At 37.9% G+C, this 22,641-nt stretch overlaps 1 protein-coding gene across 3 annotated transcripts in view; it reads left to right on the forward strand.

Moving 5' to 3' along the window:
- Positions 1 to 22,641, forward strand: part of eys (eyes shut homolog) — a 206,369-nt gene that overhangs the window by 112,611 nt on the left and 71,117 nt on the right. For all 3 annotated transcript variants that reach the window (XM_077582976.1, XM_077582977.1, XM_077582978.1), the window contains 11 exons: positions 86 to 257; positions 511 to 589; positions 1,148 to 1,275; positions 5,763 to 5,887; positions 6,353 to 6,477; positions 7,735 to 7,948; positions 15,621 to 15,811; positions 16,515 to 16,606; positions 19,173 to 19,323; positions 19,752 to 19,864; positions 20,364 to 20,533. In XM_077582976.1, coding sequence (XP_077439102.1) covers positions 86 to 257; positions 511 to 589; positions 1,148 to 1,275; positions 5,763 to 5,887; positions 6,353 to 6,477; positions 7,735 to 7,948; positions 15,621 to 15,811; positions 16,515 to 16,606; positions 19,173 to 19,323; positions 19,752 to 19,864; positions 20,364 to 20,533 — 1,560 coding nt within the window. The remainder of the gene's footprint in view (positions 1 to 85; positions 258 to 510; positions 590 to 1,147; positions 1,276 to 5,762; positions 5,888 to 6,352; positions 6,478 to 7,734; positions 7,949 to 15,620; positions 15,812 to 16,514; positions 16,607 to 19,172; positions 19,324 to 19,751; positions 19,865 to 20,363; positions 20,534 to 22,641) is intronic.

A 22,641-nucleotide genomic window follows, 5' to 3' on the forward strand; every position in this document is an offset into this window, starting at 1 on the left:
CTCTCAAAACTAACAAACGTATATTTTTGTGTCTTTAAAGCACTGACTACCTCTCCTGTTTAAAGAAATGTGCTTTATTTCCTAGGGGCATGGTGTGAAGTTAACATTGACGAGTGCATTTCAAAGCCGTGCCAAAATGGCGGGAGATGTATTGACGGAGCCGATCGATATGACTGTGTGTGCCCCGACGGCTTCTTTGGTCCCAACTGTGAGACCAGCATTGATGAATGCTTGTCAGCACCTTGTTTTCAAGGGAGGTAAGTATTTATCTCTGTCCCCTTTAAATGGGAAATGCTGTACATTAGGATGAACTATGATGGGATTACTTTGAATTAAGGTCCTTCCACACTGTCATAATGAATTTCAAGTTGTCAAATGATTTGTTTCTCAACATGTGTTTTGTGCGGCAAAAGGGCTGCTTTCAAAGAAGCCTTCTATTTAATCTCAACTTTCATCAGTTTTTGCTGCTTAAATCAATTCCGTCCCCCCACTGTTTCCGGCCCACCTCAGCTGTCATGATGGAATCTCTTCCTACACGTGTCTTTGTGAGGCGGGATGGAGCGGCAGCAGATGTGAAACAAACATTGATGTGAGTAGAGTATAATGATTAAACTTGCTGAATGTTGGGGAAGAAGAACTTTGTAGTCTTTGTGTAGTCTCTGGTGTCACTAACTTTATCGACCCACCTACGAGATAGCGGGACTGAAGCACGAAGAACATGCAAACGTTGTACAAATACCTGATTAAAGTAAATGGCTCAGTCTAATGCTTAATTGATTCAAACACAACACAGCTTCAGCTGGACTCCAAAGATAAGGCATTGGGTTTCTTATAAGGTATCTTTGAACATTTAGTTTAATCTGTTCTGATTGCTTGTTCGTGGTCTATAATAGTGGTGGACCAGCCCAGACAACTTTCGTGTTGTGTTAGCTGGAGCATTAGTGATAAGATTGTTGTTCACTATTGTGTGTAGTGTTGTCAAATTGCATTTATCACCAAATCTACGATAGGAGGAGCCTGGGAGTACAAGCAATATATACTATAGTCTGTATACAGTAAAAAGGTATTTCTTACTGCCTGTGGTTATGCTAATGTTCTGTACTTTTGTTGTGATTACAGATAATATTTGATGTATATTTATTTGCAGGACTGTGCTACCAATCCTTGTTTGAATGGAGGCTCATGTGTCGATCTGATTGATAAACACTCATGCTTTTGTCAGAGTGGTTACACAGAAAAAACAATTGATGGCGAAATATTCAACTTTACTTGCAGGTGAGTCGATATAGTTTCTATTAGAGATAGCCCTATATGTGTTTTTTTCAGGGCCGATACCGGTACCAATTAGTAGTAGTCAAGGAGGCCAATAATCGATATTTGGAGCCGATGTTCATTTTCACTAAAAGGGAAAATATTGTCATCAAAATTTTAAAACTGCAAACTCCTGCTCTTAACTTTGGTGATTTGAAGCATATGTTTAAAGAAGTAAATAGCTCCCTATTGTTTTCTACATTAAATATAGATTTCCAAGTTGTCCAAATATCTGAAATATTCAATTTTTACTTATCTTAGTTTTAATTTCAAATAAAAAACAGAAGTTGCACAGTAGGCTAATAAACGGTCTACTGTAGCCCTACACCGTAAAAATTATAACCCCGCTTGAAAAAAAAAAAAGATGTCCAGATATCACATCAAAATTTTTGACTTCACAGAAACTAAATTGGGTGACTGATCATTTCATGTTGATGTAAACAATAATTCTTCACTTGAACCAACCTTAATTTTTTGCCTCGATCCAAATTATTTTCTTAACATTGTAGTTACTGAACCAAACTAATTTATTAACTTTTAACTGGATTAACATATTCACTTTGACACTAGTTACTTAACTTATGTATAACTAAATAATATTTCTCTCATTTTATAAAGTTAAAGTACCACTGATTGTCACAGATTGCACTCAGGGATCATTCTTATAGTCATTTGGTATTGAACCTACAACCTCCCAGTTTCAGGGTGGACACGCTACCACTAGCCCACTGACCTGGTTTAGTTCGTTTGACTTAAAAAAATATATTGCCCATTTTATAAATATGCAAAAACACACTTGGCCAACAGAGTATAATCAAAATATATGTATTAATCTTAAAACATGAACCATATGCAACATATGAACTAGAGATGATGTGAGGATGGAGCGAGAAGAGGAGATAGAAGATGACGGAGAAGGCAGAATATCCCATTTATAATATTCCATGGGCAGTCTTTCAAAAGATCTCAGACAACAACAACAAAAACAGATTGTTTAACAAGCCCTGACACGCACACGCACACACACACGGTAACAATCTGAACTGTAATTTAAAAAAATATCAAATGAAAGACTGCTTTCTGAAAGCAGACCCTCAAACTATCAAATCCAACAATATAGCATAGCCTTAAATGGCTACAGCTACAGTACAATGCCATGGTGGTAATGATGTGCTGTCATTTTCAATGTGCATGTGCAAGTCCATTTGACTCAAACTACATATATTACCTGGAGCTAGGCATGAAGAAAAATATTTGATTGGAAGGAAATCAAAAACTTTATTTTGGGTCCTTTGGATGTATATTTAGTTCCTCTCAATGCAAAATAAATGGTTTTCACAATCAAATCAATAGTGTGATCCTGTTTTGAATGGAAATTATTTATTTCGATGAACAACTGCATGTAACAATTTTTACAGTGTAATTGCTATTGTTGAAATAAAACATTTAAAAGCATGTACAGAAGAGGATCAAAATGTTTCATTCAATCTACCAAAGATTAAGAATTCCACAACACCCACTGAGTGATGTTATCTCTTAATTTGAGGATATTAAAGGATATTAATTATTATTATTATTATTATTATTATTATTATTATTATTATCCATCCATCCATCCATCCATTTTCTTGGCCGCTTTTCCTCACTAGGGTCGCGGGGGTGCTGGAGCCTATCCCAGCTGGCTTCGGGCAGTAGGCGGGGTACACCCTGAACTGGTTGCCAGCCAATCGCAGGGCACACAGAGACGAACAACCACACTCACATTCACACCTAGGGACAATTTGGAGAGTTCAATTAACCTGCCATGCATGTTTTTGGAATGTGGGAGGAAACCGGAGTACCCGGTGAAAACCCACGCAAGCACGGGGAGAACATGCAAACTCCACCCAGGAAGGCCGAAGCCCGGACTCGATCTCACGTCCTCTGCACTGGGAGGCGGACGTGCTAACCAGTCAGCCACCGTGCTGCATTATTATTATTATTATTATTATTATTATTATTATTATTATTATTATTATTATTATTATTATTATTATTATTATTATTATTATTATTATTATTATTATTATTATTATTATTATTATTATTATTATTATTGGTGGCACAGTGGCTGACTGGTTAGCACGTCCGCTTCCCAGTGCAGAGGAAATGAGATTGAGTGGAGTTTGCATGTTCTCCCCCGTGCTTCTCCGGGTACTCCGGTTTCCTACCCCATTCCAAAGACATGCATGGCAGGTTAATTGAACTCTCCAAGTTGTCCATAGGTGTGACTGTGAGTGCGGATGGTTGTTTGTCTCTGTGTGCCCTGCGATTGGCTGGCAACCAGTTTAGGGTGTACCCCACTTACTGCCCGAAGCCAGCTCCCCCCGCGACCCTTGTGAGGACAAGCGGTTAAGAAAATGGATGGATGGACGGATTATTATTATTATTATTTGGCCTTAAAAACAATAATTAATTGAGCTGCCACCAGCTATCAAAAACAGGTAAACCTGTATGAAGGGTGAGTGAGAAAGATAACCGACCAATTGGTGCCTTGACTAATGATTAATGTGTAAATTGACCAATGGCAATAGTGATTCTCCTGTCAAAGACTATGGAAGGAGGTGAGACTAAAAGATGAAAACGAGTCACACTACAATATAAAAGTGCACAACAAATTTCAAATCTCATCTGATAATAATGCCTGTACGTAAAACGAATGATTGCCCTCGAATGGATTCTCTGCATGTTGTGAGCAGACAGAATTTACTTTTTCATGGCATTGGAATAATTATTCTAAAACTAGAAAACCTCTAAAAATTAAAAGCGCTTTAACCATGCTTGCATTTCATCTCAGAAAAGGTGTAAGAACCTTGAATATTTGACTTAGATCTTTGCTTGGCTTGCAGAGTTTAGCCTGTCACCAATTAAAAATACATTTTGAAATGTGCTTCGGTGTGTGTGTGTGTTCGTTCGTATCGCACAATTGTCCTTCGGGTAGGCTGCAAGCTAGTCATTACTATTTAATTGCAGTTACTGTCCCCTGAGTCATGGCATGCATCTAAATACATGTTGTATGTGTTAAGAGTGTGCGGATAGGACTGTCCATTTCCCACAATGTTGTCCAGTTAATTGCTTTGTCTGACCTTGTGCCGATATGCTGCTGTAGAGTCTGTGTCACATTTTAATGTATCCAGAAAAACCATGACTTCAAAAAGGCCACTGCTCTCATACAATATTGATTTAGTGGACTGCAATTTTATATTCACTTCAAGGTAAGTTTATTGACGTGTACATATATTACAGTCAGGTAATGCATGCTAAGCTTGCTGTTTACAAATAAATGCACAGTCTGATAAATATATGCGACAACACACTGTAGGTACTGTACATATTCACATGTTTAACCATATAATAATACAAATGTTTGATCAACATATGCCAAGAGATTTTACAGTATGCTTATTATTACAGTTGTAGTAACTTATAATAGTACATAGGGTTTTCTTTTACCATAGCAGAAAATTTAATTCACTCCTGCAATATTTTTTCCTGGTCGAACCGCACCCCCCTCCCCAGATTGTTTTATCTGCACAAGATGATTGAAGTTATGCATATTCTGCTCTGCACCTGTCCAACAAATAACCTCACAAGCACTGTGGTGTGCATGTAAGGTCAGCTCGGAGGCTACGCATGAAAAACTTGCTCATTCACTGCTGTTGCTCTTGTACATGATGAAATACAAAAAATACCTGACACAGCTCACTTCACAACACAAGTGCAAAAAACATGTATTTATGATTAACAAGAGTGCTGTTTATGTTATTAAAATGCTTCCTGAGGTCATACAGTAGTCTTACTAAAGTCGTTGTTTTTGATGTATCGTCAAGTTCCAAAATCCAGCAGACAAAATTTGGAGGAATACAATGGTTGAGTGAATATATCAACTCAGCAGATTCAATTAAAACAGCAGAGGCCCGAGAATTGAACCCTGTTGAACACCAAATTTTCCGTCATAGATGTGAATTCATATTGTATATATTCGTCCGAATAGTTTCTATTTTGCTCGACATAGTTGGTATGAAGCAATAAGGAAATCACACGACTTGCCATCGTAACAGCCCCGCCCCCAAGTCAACTACTGAGTACACCAAATTCCCTGCACAGGTAGGCGAAGCAATGTTGTGTGATCAGCTGCAGCCAATGATGGTTCATGATGAAACATTTGAGTCGGGTGTGTGTCTTGACCTCTGCCTACCCCCTGAAACTGACTCACCGAATCTGTAATATATCCTCCTAACAATTAGAAACTAATCTTATTAATAAGCCTAGGTGAATAAAATAAAAGAAATAAAAGACCATAGCCAACAAGCTCTCCAATAAATAATGAAGCATCTCTTGGTTACAGCCACCACTGTAGAAGGAAGTGACAGCCTCCCTCCCATGTTAAAGAAGATGATATGTTTTCTCAGCTGTCCGGCAGGTTTCATGGGGGATTTATGTGAAGTGGACGTTAACGAATGTGGCTCATCTCCCTGCCACAACAATGCCGTTTGCCAAGATCTTATTAATAGCTACATCTGCCACTGTCGGTCAGGTAAGTCGCTCACACATTGTGGAGGTTTGTCAGGTGACATCGAGCTGCTACATGAACCCTTTTGTTACTCATGAAAAGACTGCAATGTTGTCTTCCTCTGTTCCACTTTCCCGGAGTGCACTTTGCCATATGTAAAGCATTTTAAAACCTGAATAACTTTCATATTAGACTTAAGGCAACTGAATAAGGTGGTGTGAACGCTTCTAATAGTCACCTGCCTTTCTCTGGGGAACGATCTAGTCATACAGTATGAGAATAAAGTGATAAATAGACGATATTTCTGCGCCTCATTAAAATGTATGCAGCGCCCATACTTAAGTGAAAGCCTTTTCTTGTCTGTGCATAAGTGTGAACCCAAAAAGAAGAAAATCAATGTGGGGGCATCTGATTGATATTCACTTCAGAGGGTGGAAGTGGGAGAGCCAGGGCTCACCAGTGCACTCTGTGGGCTTTTGTTCCTGGCAGGTTGGACAGGCCTTCACTGTGAGGATGACATTAATGAGTGCCTTCCACAGCCCTGCAACCAGGGGATATGCGTTCAGGGTGATCCGGGCTACGGCTACACCTGTTTCTGTCGTCCTGGATTTGTGGTGAGGCTCCCCACCTGTTTCTGCCTTGCCATTATTATTATTATTTATTTTTTTTAGGGGGGGTGGGGGGTAACCTTTATCCTCCTGCACCATCAACTCCCTCGCTAATCATCCTTATTAAGAAGTAATAACGTTACTTCATTGTACTGTTGAAATACTGATACTGCATTGGCAACAACTAGAATGCAAATCTCTGGCATGGATGAACAAGACTTCACTCTAAAAACAGTTAGGTCAAAAGGGGAACAAATCAAATCAATAACTCACAAAACAACCCATGTAATTGTTTGCTTTGTGGGTTATTAATTTAATTTGACCCAACATTTTGAGTTAAATGGCTCACAAAGTTGGGTTGGTTTATTTTTGACCCAGTTCAATTGAATTATTCAACTAACCCCAAAAGTTGGATCAGGTGAATAACCCACAAAGCAACTTGTGGGTAATTATTATAATTTGACCCAACATTTTGGGTTTAATAGCATAAAAATTTGGGTTGATTAATTTTTGAACCAATTGGGTTATTCAATTAACCCAATAAAGTTGTTCAAATGAGTAATAGACAAAAACACCCATGTAATTGGGTTGCTTTGTGGATTATTTATATAATTTGAGCCAACATTTTGTGTTAAATACCTCCAAAAGTTAGGTTCAATTCAATGGGTTACTTAATTCACCCAAAACGTTTGGTCTAAGGAATAACCCACAAAACAGCGCCAAAGTTCATTTAATTTTTAACCCAATTCGGGTTATTTTTTACCCAAATATTTTTATAGTGTAATTTGAATTAATTTGTCATCAGGATTGCATTGCATTCTGAAAACATTTTACAAACCTAAAGCTCTTCGCCTTCCTCTCAAAGTCCAAATTTATTCACGTACTCCCTAAATTGTAATGTCTACAGTGAGGGGTTAGAATGTGAATTTCCAAGATTGCCAATGAATGCCCTATGAAGCGTTAAAACCAATTTAGCTCCAAAAGAAATGGGTTGTTCCTTATCTTATGCCCCACCCCTTTACAAAAGTGCATTCAAAATTGGTGAAGCATTTTTTTTGTAACTATGCTAACAAACAAACAGCACTGCACTGGCAACTTAACCTCATTAAATTACTGTTTATGCATGAGACTACATTTGCATAAATGCACCTAATTTAATATTACTTCTTCAACATGAACTTTATTTTCATACTGTTAACATTATGTACTGTTTATGTTTCATTTCATACTCACGTCTACAGGCTGTTTATTCTGTGTACTCAGGGGAGGAACTGTGAGCACAACTATGATGATTGCCTCTTAAGTCCATGTCCAGAAGCATATTCCTGTGTAGATGGCATCAACAAGGTCACCTGCCTCCCTCCTGCAACGGATTCTGTTCCCTTGGAGACTGTACTCAAGAACATCACTCGCGGCTTTACACCACATGTGCAAACACCGGCACTCAGACCCTCGTTGACAGCTGAGCAATCCACAGGTACAAAACCACACTTTGCGTGTCCTATAGGCACACAACTGCAGCTGTGTCCTTGATTGAAACGGTTTAATTCCGGACTCATAAGCATGAAAGGTTGCATCAGTATTTTTGCTCGCGTTCTTCCAGATTCATGTGGCTCTTGGCTTGATGCACTGTCTGGTGTATTTTTTATTTTTGTGCAGCTGCAGAGAACAAACAGAGGAAACGAGAAAGCAGGTGTTCAGCAAATTGTCAACCACAACACTGAGAGAGGATTCTAAACAAATCAATTATTTTCACGTCTTTTCCATTGACCGTTCTTGGTCACTTTGGAATGAGTGGAAACTGTGACTTCACTATTTCCCAATAAAATGTCGTGCCTGTTTTGGGATTTTTAGAAAGTCAAAGAGCCTAGATAGACTTCTATTGAGTCGGCATGCCCCTCTCCACCTAAAGAGTCTAGATACATTTTACCTACAATAAAATCCTTGATCAATGCTACTAGAAAAATGGCCTCGCTCAAATTAAAAGATTTACCTCACGTTGTTGCTGTCTCAAAAAGGTTGTAGCGTGCTATGAGACTATAATTGGATTATATTAGTGAACTGTGCATCTATCCCTTCCCGCCTTGCATTTAACACAGGCGCTAAAATCATGACAATCAATCAAGACTGACCAAAAGCATAGATTTTTGAAAAAATATGATATTTGCCACATTGTGACATATGACGTTTCGAACCGATGCCAGATGTGTCGTGTCCTTGGGCACCTGCAAAAACTATGTATGAACTGATGTTGAGTTTATGTATTTAACGGAGAAAAAAAAAAGGTGAAATAACTGAAAACATGTTTTATATTATAGATTCTTCAAAATAGCCATCCTTTGCTTTGGTTACTTTTTTGCATACTATTGACATTCTTATCTCTCGAAACTCCTTAAAGACTGTTGTAAAACCCTTTCAGGTGACTACCTTTTGAAGCTCATCAAGAGAATGCCAAGAATGTGCAAAAAAGTAATCAGCAAAAAGGGTGGCTATTTATTTATGTATTTATTTTATTATTTTCACCTTTTTTGTTAAGTACAAAACTCAAAATGTGTTTGTTAGTTGTCATAGTTGTCATAGTTTTGATGCCTTCAGTAAGAATCATGAAAATAAAGCATGTATTGAATGAGAAGGTGTACAGTACAACTTTTGGCCTGTACTTTGTATATATATACAGTATACACTGTATATTGTATATATATTGCAGAGAGAGAGAGAGGGAATCTGAGCAGTTGACATGTAAAAGAGAAGTTTGTTCTGTATTTATGCTACATCGTAAATGGTGATTAAATCATATGTTGCTTCAACATAAATAAATAAGCATACTCAACCACCAAGCGCGACTGCCTTGTTGCATATAGGTCAAATTTTAGACATAATCATGCTCATTAATTATCTGGAAAGCCTCCCCTGTTGCATAGAGAAACTATTATTGTATAAATAATCATCTCCTTCACTCTGCATTACCGAGTAGCTGAATAGTACTGTTTAAAAAATAAATAAAAAATATCCGGCTGGCTAAATAGTTTTCTTCACCAAGTATTTTCTTTCTAAATAAATGTGTGTGGTAAAGGTCAAGCCATTAAAGAAAAATGGCAGGTTGTTGGGCAGTAGCTTTGTCATTATGGGCCAGTAATGGCAAGAGTAAAGTCTAACTACTTTACTCCTACTACTTTAGCCACTATCAATTGGAATGTGAAGTGAGAACTCAGAAGAGAAGGAACACACATTTATCATCAAGTGAATTGCTCAGTGTTCTTTTTAAAGTAAAGGAGTGTTGTCAAATTCTAAGTATATAGGGTTGAGTTTGGCTCATAGGGTGATGTTTATAATGCGAAGCATGATCTTGTGTTTAGTGTTTAAGAAAATGTGAACGTGGAAGATCAGGCTGACACATCTTGATAAGGAACACCATTGAGACACCGTTGAGCAAGGTCTCTAACCTTGATCGGTACCGACCAAACTCATATTGAATAGGCCGAAAATGAAAAAATGTTGATCTCATACAAAAGATAAAAGTCCAATCATCTCAATATTCTTTATCAGTCAGATGAAAGGTACAGATCACATATTTCATGCGTTATTGCTATTGAATAGCACGGTGTGAGAGAGCAGGCAGATTGTTTCTTCTTGACAGATGAGATCTGCCATAGCTTTGAAACTGTTCACAAAGCAGCAGAGCAGTTAAACAGACCTATTGAACACAACCGAGCTTGAACCAATTCAGTGTGACACACTGAAATTCACTCTGGGCCAAACATAATGGAGTCTTCCCAGCTACACCTGATCCATTCTTGGGCCACGGTGAGATGTGTTTGTACAGAGGGTTACATGTGTTGTGTATAGCAAGGCCAGCAATCATAAGGCATCTCCTATATGGACAACTTTATAATGATAGAGAATTAGTTTTAAGGTTTAAGGACATGGAAACCTGCAAGTTTTGCTAACTAGGTCGCAATCTAAAAGTAAGCAGTGCCCTCGGTGCTGCTTGAAATAGACATAAGCGTTGCTTTTTTAAACCCCAGTCTGCTTCGCAATATGTTTTGAAAAAAATAAACAAACAAACACGTCAATAGGAATTTAAACAGAGGCTTTGAGGTACAGTGACTCGGATTCACACAGTAAACCTTATTTTGCAGACCAATATGGTCCTTTTCCGTTTCAACCATGACTGCACACACAATTTTGTGCTTCGCATTTTGAGAGGTGATGAGGATCGCAGAGGTCAGTTTTGGTGGGGAAAAGCTGACTGCCATCAAGGCATGCTGACTTTATTCTGCCGTGTGCACCTGCGCAATATAAAAGTTACAAAATCTATGTGTGTTTGTGTATAAATGTTTATTTGTTTTTCCACAACAAGTGTGTCTTTGTGTTTGTTGGTTATGTCTGTGATGTTAGTTTTTTGTGTTGTGATGAATTGTATTTCCCCTTTTTAGATCTTTGTAGTCTTTGTTACTTTAGGCTGTCTGTCAGATTCTCTTTGATTGTGTTTATCAGTCTCCTGTATGTTTTTTTGTTATTCCATTGGAGTTTAGCAATATTTGACAGCAGATGGCTTTGGAAAGTCAGGTTTACATGTTTGTTCATTAATCTGTACCTTTCTTCTTCCTTTTTGTCCTTTTTTTAACTGCAAAATAAAAACATTATTTTTTTAAAGTTACAAAATCCAACATTAAGCGCTTTAGACAAGACAATAATTTTTAGATTGGTTGATTGATGGATTGATCAAAGATATTTAATTCACAATGTATTTATTTGTGAGTTTGTATTTATGCACCAAATTGAGATCTATTTCTAATACTTAAGTTGTTTAAGTACTTAGAAAGTGTTGGTGGCGTGGTGCATACTGGTAAAAAAAAAAGAAAAAGCAATGCCCAAAAAATTATGCAACTGAGTCGAAAATAACAAAAACTATAAATAAACATATGGGCTAATTCAATGTCCACACCACTTTACACTACAAGCAAAATTATAAGCATCCAATATTATTAAATCCTTTTCACTTTCACGTTTTTGCCAGTGAGTCACGGTTACACTCACGTAGGAAATGTTCATGAATGAAGAACAGCCTGAAGGAAGACCTATGAATTACAAGTAATATTTATTATTTAAATCCATTCAACAAAAAATATTTATAGCCGAGTGTGACGTCCAAGGATAGAATTCCAAAGCAAAAAGAACTGTGACACTAAGGATGCAGTTTTCTGTCGTATAACGTTCAGCGTCACCTATCTTCAGAACAAGAGATTTTTTCTTAGCAAATGTTTAAGGTAAAGAATGACCTTTTTGCTTTCCCTCGAGGCACAGAAATTGCAAGAGCCCCAGAATGGTCCTTCGCAGTATTTTATCTCTGTCCTGTGACAAGTTCAATCAGTCAGTCTATTACATTAACCGATAAATCAGGGACAAAACAAGACTTGCACCCTGGGTTTTTTAAATAAATGGGACATAAAGTCTATATCAAAAGTCATCAGGCAAGGTCCAGCCATACAATAATTGTTCTCAAGCTCACGTCTTATCAAATATCTACTGTATGTGTGCGTTTTCCACTCACTAAGACGGCACACACACCACCTGCATGACTTACATGAATTTATGACTTATATCAATCCTTTCACCTCCTTAATGGACATGTATCAGGACGTAATAAGATGTTATTAGGCTGGCTCTAAAAGACTCATATTCCCACGTAGGAAGCTGAATGTTCTTTTAAAAGAAGAAAAGGCCTTTCAGCAGGCTAGAGTCAAGATAAAGTCCATGGTCAGTATTATATAAGCCATTGTGCTTTAAACCCCCAAACATAACCATGGCCATAGTTTGAATAGTAAGTTTGGCTAGTATTTTGTTCTTGTGAATGTTTAAAAGTATGCATGTTTTGGGAACTAAGGAAGAAACCGGACCACCCACAATATATATTGTAAACCTCACAACTTTAGATAGACAGACAGACAGACAGATAGATAGATAGATAGATAGATAGATAGATAGATAGATAGATAGATAGATAGATAGATAGATAGATAGATAGATAGATAGATAGATAGATAGATAGATAGATAGATAGATAGATAGATAGATTAGAAGGAAAGAAAGATTAGATTAGAAGGAACGAAAGAACTGGCTATACCGCTGCCTCTCACCTAAAGTCATCTGGGATAGGCTCCATGGAGCTCACCCACAACTATAATGAGTACAAGTGGTGCGAAAAATGGATGGACCCTCTTCATTAGATACATCTGCACTAGATAATAACAACTAATCAAAGCAGGGACCAGATTAATGCACAGTAAATGTCTCTACATACATATGGCCATGGAAAAATAACAGCCATGAACGATAAAAGACAGTAATGCTGTCTGTGGGCATCAACAAAAAAAAATATTTCATCAGTGTGTCACACAAATTAGAACTCAATCAAAGAACAGTCTATGAAATCATTCAGCAGAGACAAAATGATCCATTGAATCTTTCCTGCAACACAATTAAATTGGATACACTGTATTGGGCAATGAAGCAATAAGATGAGAATGACTTTATATGATGGAAGATCATACTACTTAGTAGTTTAATCTATATTCTGTGACAAATTTTAAACATCTTAACCATTTTTACTATTACAAGTTTAGACACCCCCCCCCCCACACACACACACACACACACACACACACAATTCTTGTAGTGGATCTCATCATAGTTTTCCTATTGTTGTGAGTGGTGAATATATGTATGCCAATGACGAATAAGTTTGTCCAATGATGCCCATTTTATGAATTATTGTGTGGTGCGACCAAAATGATATAACCAATTTGGGACTTTTATTTTGGAATACGTTTAAAGACAGGAGCTTGTATCATCCACAAGACAGTCAAGAACTCATGGGAGGAGCTATCAAATTTAGACTCACAACTATGTAAAAAAAAAAAGTTAAATATTGTTATGGACATATTTGTAGTGGTTATATTTTGACATCATGTGGTCTTAAGACCTGAAAAAAATAATGTTAATTTTGTCCATTATAATTGTACGTGAGTCGCTTGTTTTGTTTAGAGGGCTAATCGTTAGCCTTTTAACTCATTCAATCCCAAAAACATATAAATAGGTTTTTTAATACTTTGTCCTGCACTCCCAAACATTTATTTATATGTTTTTTTATGTTGTTTTTTTATGCTAGAGCATATAGCAGGCTTTTATGCAGATTCTGACCTGACAAGGTCACTTAAAGCAATGGTAGTTATTACCCCAAAAAAATGTCCAGCAGGTGGCAGCAGAGTATAAGAGATCAACCTGGGCAATGTTGCAACAAGCTCTTTTTCCCAGTGTTTTCGACAGGTTTGTCAATAATGATGAAACTTAAGCTATATGCTAATGCTAATTGCTGCAAAACAGAAACAGATGCAAAGATACGTTTTTTTTTTTTTTACCTGATGAAAGAAGAGAGTCATAATCTTTCTTTTGGTAGGTGTTGTTTTTATAGAACACAATATTTTGTGGGCCTTGCAAAATCAGTCAAAATCCAGTAAAACAGCCTGGAGCGAAGGGGTTGCTTCAGTGAAAATGGCTAGGAGTGAATGAGTTAATTTGAAATTGAAAATATTATGTGGTACAAACAACCATCACCTGATGCCACCATTGTAGAGTACTTTCCATGATAGATGTATGTCCTAAATTGTAGATAATAGTAAATAATAATACAGAATAAATATGTTATGAGTTTTATAATAAATCAACTGTGCTGGGTCTGGAAAATCCTCCTTAGAATCCGTCAATGACCCATGCACAAAAGAAAACAGGAAGAAAAAAACTGAGACCTTTGAAGGTGCAGCTGCAGCTAGCTCTTAATGAGGTTTCGAGAGTGCCTCGTTGCAGCAGTCTCACCCTGTATCAAAGACTGCTTTAGACTAAACAAGGCCTTAAAATGAATGTAAAGCTTTGTCTCTGAGGGGTAATTTTACATCATCAGCACTGGCAACTTGTATTGTCAGGGATGAACAACACAGCACTGCATTGTTGCATTGTTGGTTTATCCTCATTAATTCACAGATCACAGTACGTATGCTCCTCATGATTCCCTTATTTGTCAATGCCTTTTCCTCAGGGTATTGGTCCTATAGCTTCCCAGTCCAAATGGGGTGTTTAGGTAAACTTGCTTGTTAAATGCCCTGAGGAGCAGGTTGTCAGATCAAAAGTGCTTGCCAGCCTATTAGGACTTGACGTGTAACAAATATTGATAGCGGTCTCACTTGTGCTTGCTCGATTAATCATGGCAACAACTTAAAAGGAGTGTTGCTGATTTCTCTAGCGTAATGAATGTTTTTTTTTCTTCCTCTTCCCATATAAGAACAAACAGAGCATGAGACAGGTGCATCCACAAACGCTTTTCAATTTAACACACTCCCTGCTTTGTCTTCTCAGTAACAGATTGCAGCGTTTCTTTCAAATGGGAACTATATTGAGCATGAGGACCCCAAATGCAAGTCCGAGCCTGTCGTTTAAGTTGGTCTTCGTCACTATGCCCAATAAGCTTGCAGGCAGGGATACTTTAACAGGAGTGTCCCATAATTGCCTCTTCTCATGGATAATACAAGACAAGTTATTCCACTATAAAACTCGGCATGTCATAAACGTGCATGACTACATTCAGCTTCTCACTCTTGATATTGTGCCATTTGCATGCTTCACAGCTTTCCCAGTGAATAAAATGAGTTTCAGTTTGCCTCGACAGTGAGCAAAAAGCAGGGGAAAAAAAGATTTGCACTATGTAGAATTCTTTGCAGTTCTTTTCAAATAAAATCAATCTCCTCTTGCTCCCTTGCTCAAGTTTCTTTGTGTTTTCTCTTATGTGTCTTTCAGCTGTATTCTATTTCTGTTGCCAAGGTTATTTGATGGATACAGGTTACATTTACATTTTATGCTTCAACAAAGCAGTAGCAAGAGACTCTGAGGAATACAAACAGGAAGTTCAAGTCTGTCTCAGCTAGACATGGAAACTGTTCCATGATGTTCCATAAGATCACCCGCCTCTCTGTGGTGGAAGTGGGTGGAAAAATAATTTCTCCATTCGGAGATCAATAGTGGGTCTCCGAAGAAGTAACAATGATGGTGCACAAACCTTCTGCTTCATTTCACCATCTATATTTGTATTCCCTTAGGTTCAAACTATGTCCAGTATTTTGGAAATTCCTACCTGGAGTTTGAAGGGATTGACCTCAGCACAATCAACAACGTAACCGTGAGATTTCAGACTCAAGCCGATCGCGGGACTATCATTTATGTGGGCCAATATCCCGCCGAGAGCGATTTCATTTTCATGGAACTCTTTGTCATGGATGGGATGCTGCAGGTAAAACTTTAAGACAATGACAGTGAATCACCATTTGGTGTAAATGACTGTAATACACATGACATTGGAGAATGATTTTGAAAAAAAAATCTGTTCAGTTACATTTTTATGCTGATTAAAACTAAAATTGGCATGCTGATTCCAAAATTGCAGTCAGCTGTTTTTTTCTAGCACCTATCACACCCCATTTAAGACAAATCCCACTGATTACCTGTAGAAAGACTGTAGTAAGAAAAGATGATTATTGAATCGAACACATCTACAGCTTTGTGACAACTTGTTTGTGCAATCACAATTGAGGCGTGTAACTCCCAAAAGGTCAGTAGGTCTATTATCAATATGTGTATGGTAGGAAGTAAGAGGATTATTGCCGGCTTTTCCCCTTACCCTTGGGTTGTAGATTGTATTTTGTTTTATGCCGGGGAAGTTTACAAAGCTTGTAACTATTCCATCTTAGTGTTTTATATACATAAGCACATATTTATGTTATATTTTTTGTAAGAGAACAGTAATCCTGTAGCTCAAAAACGAAACATTGAGGTCCGTTTTGGGTTGTGCACCCCAAAATTAGTTAAAAACAGACAGACATCACACTCACAACACGCAACTCAACACACAACTCAACAAAAATTGTGTTCCCCATTGTAATTCATATTGGATGTCCTCACATCCAAAGTTACATTTCACACAATTTTTGTTCCAGTATGTCTTTTCCTGCGATAATGAGGATGATGTTTCGTGGATTAACACACAAATTCATGTTGATGACGGCAAAGAACACATTGTCAACATCAGGTATGTTCTTTTTAAGTGAATTCCAGCGCACTGTGAGGGGATTATCACGTTCATGAACATCTTGTGTGCAGGAGTGGTAATTTTCAATTTACAGTTCTGACTTGGGTTTGTAAATAAACATATCTGCCTTTGGCAATAATATTTCATTTAATGAGGAAGAAGCAGCCTATTGGTATCATAAGCTCCTTAGCTTTACATAGCACGCAAAATATGTTCAAATAGTATTAGCACCTCAGGTGGTATTAACTTCCCATTTTCAGTTATCCACTTGTGTCAAGTGTTGAAGCATTCATTCAAATTAATGACTGTAAGTAAAACCAAGTGGACATAAGAAAAGTCATTTGTGTTGTATTACAAACAAGCCTACATTTTAAAGAACTGCAACCCATGCCACAATGCCGCTATTAAAAGGTATTAGTGATCAACAGGAATGCTTTATTGGCTCTTCTTAAGTCTTAATTTTCGGGGGGGTATTATGAAAAGATTAGCAATCAAGAGCCAAGCACAAAATCAATGTTTAAATGATTTAAAGTAAGGCTGCAATCCCTTTGAGATATTGTTCTTGTTTCTTGGCACAATCTTACCAACACTTCTCAATGTTATTACTAATTCCACAACTGTAGTAGCTATTTTGGCTGTCCCTTACCAATGATAGTCTTTGATTTTTAATTATATGGTATATTATGTGTTCATTTCTGTTATAGATTTTAGAGAACTCAACGTATTCCTTCTTGAACAGCCAAAATATGGAAATTAGGACTATGCTGATGAGCTGCCAGGTTTAAAAATGTCCTTGAGCAAGGCATAGAAGCCACAACATGGCTCAGGGTGTAGAGTCGGTGGTTTAGTAACCAGAAGGTCGGCTGTTTGATCCCTGATATTTATTTATTTGTTTATTTATTTTAATTAAACATGAAAATAAAGAATTACGTAAGTTATTCAGTAGTAGATGCTATCAAAAAAACTTGGCAGAGCTATTGAAATGATCTTGGAGCAAGCTTGCAAGGTTGTACCTCCCCCCCTCTCTAAAGAAACAGCTCTGGCCTAAATAGCTAGGTGCGTACCGACTGGCCAATCAGGTTAAAGGGTTTCAAGGCTCCACCCCCTAGTTTTTTTCCTCTAAGAAAAATACAACATTGGTGAGAATCCATCATAATGTTCTGTGCTGAACCCTTGGAGACATTGTGAGAAGGAGAGCTGTCATAAGTAGAGGGTCAGGAGCGTGGAAAAATGGTTGCCGGTGTCACAAAGCAAATACTTTGTAATTGTCTGATAGCCGACTCCGTCCATCTTTGTCTGATTTGACCCAAAGCTACAACGCCGTGGTCATCCTCACCGCCGAACTCATTATAGACTTTTAATATATCTTCCCGTCCAAGACACTTTTCAATATGTTAAATAGAAACCCGGTGGGGCTGGCTTCTCAAGGACAGCGTGCACGCTGCCCTCTGGCTGCTGGCCAGGCTGTTCTGGCAGACTGCTTCTAAATTAACCGCCATTCCATGCAAGCGAGCTCTTGAGGACGGACTTATTCGGAGTATTTAGCCGGCATATGTAACAGTTTGCAAAGTGAAGGCTAAACAAATCAGCTGATTGCTGCGTGGACGACCTTACTTCCACTCTGGTAGCAAGGGGTATCAAGAGACGGGGGCTAAATCTGTGGCCTGAGTACCCTCAAGCTGCTGATGGTTAGTGCTGAATTTGCACTGATGTCATTATCTGGTCCCCTCTGTAGTTTCAAGTGTTTTATTTGTAATTTTTAGAACAACTTCTGAAAAAGTGATACTGCACCCAAAGGGGAGCATGAGAAATGAATATCATCGCTATCCCATGAAAACTTGTTTTGTCACATGTGAACTTTTATTACCTGAAATAGCACCTGAAATACACATATATACTAAGTGATTAAGTGTACACACCCCTGTTAAAAAATTATGTTTTTGTGATGCAAAAGCCATCAGCTGGGTGACACAGGGGGGTCCTCGAAAACGTCGTTTTAACTTTACGGCGCCTGTGCCTCATCCGTAGCACCTTCTTTTTCGTTAATTTCCCACAGTAATCATCAATTTTAAAGTTATTTAAAGTTTTTAATTCATTTCCGTGTTTAGGTTTCTATTAGCTCCGCTTTGCCCTCCGTCAGCAACCAATGTCCGTGCGGAAACACGAAACATTGGTTCCGGCATCTTCCGGCTTGCGAAAATATATATTTTTAAACTACTGTACAAAGTATTTTGATGTAAATATCAAAATTAACAGTGAAATCTGACTTAAGTCGAAATTGAGGTTACATCGCCAGCGTAGGAACGAAACTCGTCCGTCGAGGACTCCCTGTACTGTTCTCTAATGGATTATCCGTGCAATGCATGTGTCGGATCATAAAGAGTTTTAATGGGAACAAAATTATTAGTAACATAATACTCGTGAAATATAGAGCTCAAAATAGCTTGTATTTAATGACACGTTTGGCATTTTAGGGTTAAAACAAAGGTGGCATGTCGTCTGCTTGTTTGAAAGAACATGGGAATAACACTCCATAATTGCTCTTATGTGTCTCACTTCTTATTAGACAACACCTGGCTCCTTGTGAAGCTGAAATAACACTTTCCGGTCATGAGAAAATCAAAAGTGCAGCAAGTAATTTCAGGTCGAGACATGTGGTGCAAAGAACAAACCGCATCTTCACAGGCGGTCTGCCACGACGATACTTGGCCAAGCAGGTAAGTTGATAAGCACACGTGTTGCTCCAAAAGGGTCCTTAAAAACTCTGCGATGAAATCATATCACTGAAGAAAATAAACTAGCACTTAACTCTCTCATTAGAGTTACATGTGATTGCCTCTCTGTGAAATATTTTTTTTGTTCACTGAATATTATACACTAAAGCACTAGTCCCTAAAATGGTTGAAAAATAACATGCTTGGCAAATGGAGTATAATGAATGAGAAGAAATATATATAGTTAGTTGGTATAAGAGCCAAAATGTGAATTGTTGAGAAATCTTATGAATTAATAAAAAATTAACTCACATTCATTGTGACTGAATGCAATTGAACAAAGCATTCTCTTGCAAGTACTGTACATCACAATAAAGTGTTTTATGTCGGGATAAAAATTGGTGAAAAAAAATCTATTTTCCTCCCCTTAGACTTCAAAGCCTTTCTACAACTATACCGGCTGCATTGAAATCATTGAATTTAATCAAGTCCGAAGTTTGTACACATCTGATGCCATCACCAGCAGCAATACAGGCACATGCAGGTAAAGTATTTTTACACATCAGTTGTTGACGCTTCATTAATCCATCTTTAAAACGGAGTGAGAACTTTTTTTAAAAAAAATGGTATGTATTTTCAAAGTTTGATCATGTTGCTAATGTAATTTGGTATTGAGCCAATACCTGGCTTTTTTTAAAGTATTGGTCGGCCGCCCTTTTGTGGCCATTTTATGATGAGGAACTAGAAATTAGAAGAGTAGAAAATGTCCATTAATTCCATGCAATTTTAAAAAAAAAAAGAGATTTATAGTATATACATTGTTTTTTGGGGCAAATTTTATGTATCAAAAATACTAGTGGTATTGGTACTTTGTATCGGTGTCTGACTACTCGCACTGGTTTCGGCCTGAAAAAGAGTTGTCAAAGATCCCTCCATTTTATTTTGTATTGGAGTGAAAATGGATGGATTTGAGTGCATTTTCCACAAATGCTACAGTTTGCATGCAATCACTATGACTCCTTTTTCATTTAACTGACCAACAGTGTCAACACAAGCGGAGCTCCCGCTCAAGCACCAAAACGCCCCCAGCATGAAATTTGTGGTGATGCCGTTTGCCTGAATGGGGGAACGTGTCATGAGCTGCAACAACCTGGCAAAGATGCGCCTTCCTGCCTCTGCCCACTTCATTTTACTGGAACATTTTGCGAGAAAGGTGTAGTAATGTTATTTTTTCATGTTTTTGTTGTTGTGAGCTGAGAGTGTTTCCCACTTTGCACACTCAGTAAAAATAAACTTGTAAAGCAAATCTATTGTGACCTCCGCAGTGGTATCTTCAAGAGACAGACAGCTAGTAATGTTGGTTAATATATGCTGAGCTTCTTTGGGTAATAGGTTTCACATCGAGGCAGAATAGAGTCGGCTGCATTAGAAATTTTGAGTGATGTGAATTATTCAGGACATGATTAATGAAATGAAAGATCCATATAATCAGCTTGAACCATTCCTGAATGAGAATGCGACCTTGCGGCACTTGCTCATCATTCAGCCCAAACTTTCACTCGTCACCTTCACAAATATGACATGATTTACAAGAGATGGCTTTAAAAAAGTACAACAACAAATGTGTGCAAAACACATAGATTGATTCTGCCTTTACAAAAAACGATTCATACCGATTATGTCTACAGAACAATATGCACAGCTAATAACTTTTCTTTAGATTAACTGCTGTTTATTCAGTTATAGTGGAAGTCAACCATAAACATTTCTTGACAATAATATGTCATATGTGACCTCACTAATCCAAACATTACATTCTGATTAATTTTGTGTTATGAAGCAAAATCCAGTTGCTTCAGAAAATAGGTTTGTTTGTTTTGTTTTGTTTGTTTGTTTTTTCCTTTCGGACACATTATTACAGGTTACATCGATCACATAAAATCATTTGCAGCATTGACATCCGAAAGAAGGGCTGACGGGTTAGAAGCCATGGCTTATTAGTAACTCGTCTCCATCGATTCTTACTATACGCATCAGTCATATCCATTGATTATAAAAGTCATTGATTCATATCATTATCAATCCCAGACTTCTTAAGTCTGCACACTCCTTGCTCAGTTCATCTTGAGTAATGTCTGTGTGTAAGTTGCAGCTAGTACCAATCATTTGGAATTGGAAATTTGGTTCCCATAGGCCACCAACAGGCCCACCCAACCAGGCAAGCAGCCAAGGCGAGCGCATGCTCGTTTACCAGTAGCGTCTTCGCTGACCTTGGATCAGCTTTCACTTTCATGTCGTGGCTTCCCGAAGAGTAGATCGGCTCGCATTCTGCCCAATGCGTCCTTCCTCGACAGATGCGTCTTTGATTTTGAGGTGAGCTGTGATTGGTCGTTGCCTTAGCCCTGAGCAACATTGATGTCATCTTCAGTTGACAGCAAGTGGCAAAATGGCCGCCCCCTGAGATGGATAAAAACTGATTGATGTTGCTGCTTAACTCATATTCCACTCACATAAAATCAACCAGAATACAATGTTGGGGCTGCATAGAACATATTGTCCAAAAAACATTTTGGGTTGAACTCCCCTTTAATAAATACAAATTAGACCTAAAATAATATCTTCAAAATAATTTAGATGCTATATTAGTAAGGAGACTACCTGGGATACTGAGTACTAGCATCTTTACTAATATTTTCTGAGTTTGTACGCAACTTAATTCACACTAAAATGATGCCGTGACAGTTTGAATGTTGAGTGTAAGCATTTTGCCTCATCCATGTTGTGATACTAATATGCAAGGGTGACCTTATTTTCATTTCCAAAAAAAGAAACATAAAAATGTCATTTTTATATAGTTTATAACTGCACAGTTTTCTCACATGGACAGAAAAGAAGTTCTTGCTTATCCAACAAATTCTCAGACCCATGAAGTCTCCCTTTTAAGACCAGCAGTAGGCCTTCAGATTAATTTCTGCTGACTTTGTAAGAAGTGTCCCTTTCTCAAAAGCATTCCATGCAGTTTCTCAGGTTTAACGCAGTCCAATCTCATATGAGCACTCATCCATTGCTGTGCTTTCCAGTCCCTGCTTGCAATGGCCTGTAGAAGAAGTCCATGGGCTGTTTACATGCTGACTAAGCCTTTGCACATGTGTCGCCGTGGCAGCTGTGCTCGCTGACAACCTTGTACTCACATCCTGTTAAATTAAGTGATAGCCACAAGAGAAGAAGAAACACAGTCGTCTCTGCTCTTTGGTGTTTATCCAGACATCATCTTGGCCTGGAACTAATGACATTGACTTGTTTGTCTTCCAAACGAAATGC

The sequence above is a fragment of the Vanacampus margaritifer genome, chromosome 12 (genome assembly GCF_051991255.1).
Source record: "Vanacampus margaritifer isolate UIUO_Vmar chromosome 12, RoL_Vmar_1.0, whole genome shotgun sequence".
Lineage (NCBI taxonomy): Eukaryota > Metazoa > Chordata > Actinopteri > Syngnathiformes > Syngnathidae > Vanacampus > Vanacampus margaritifer.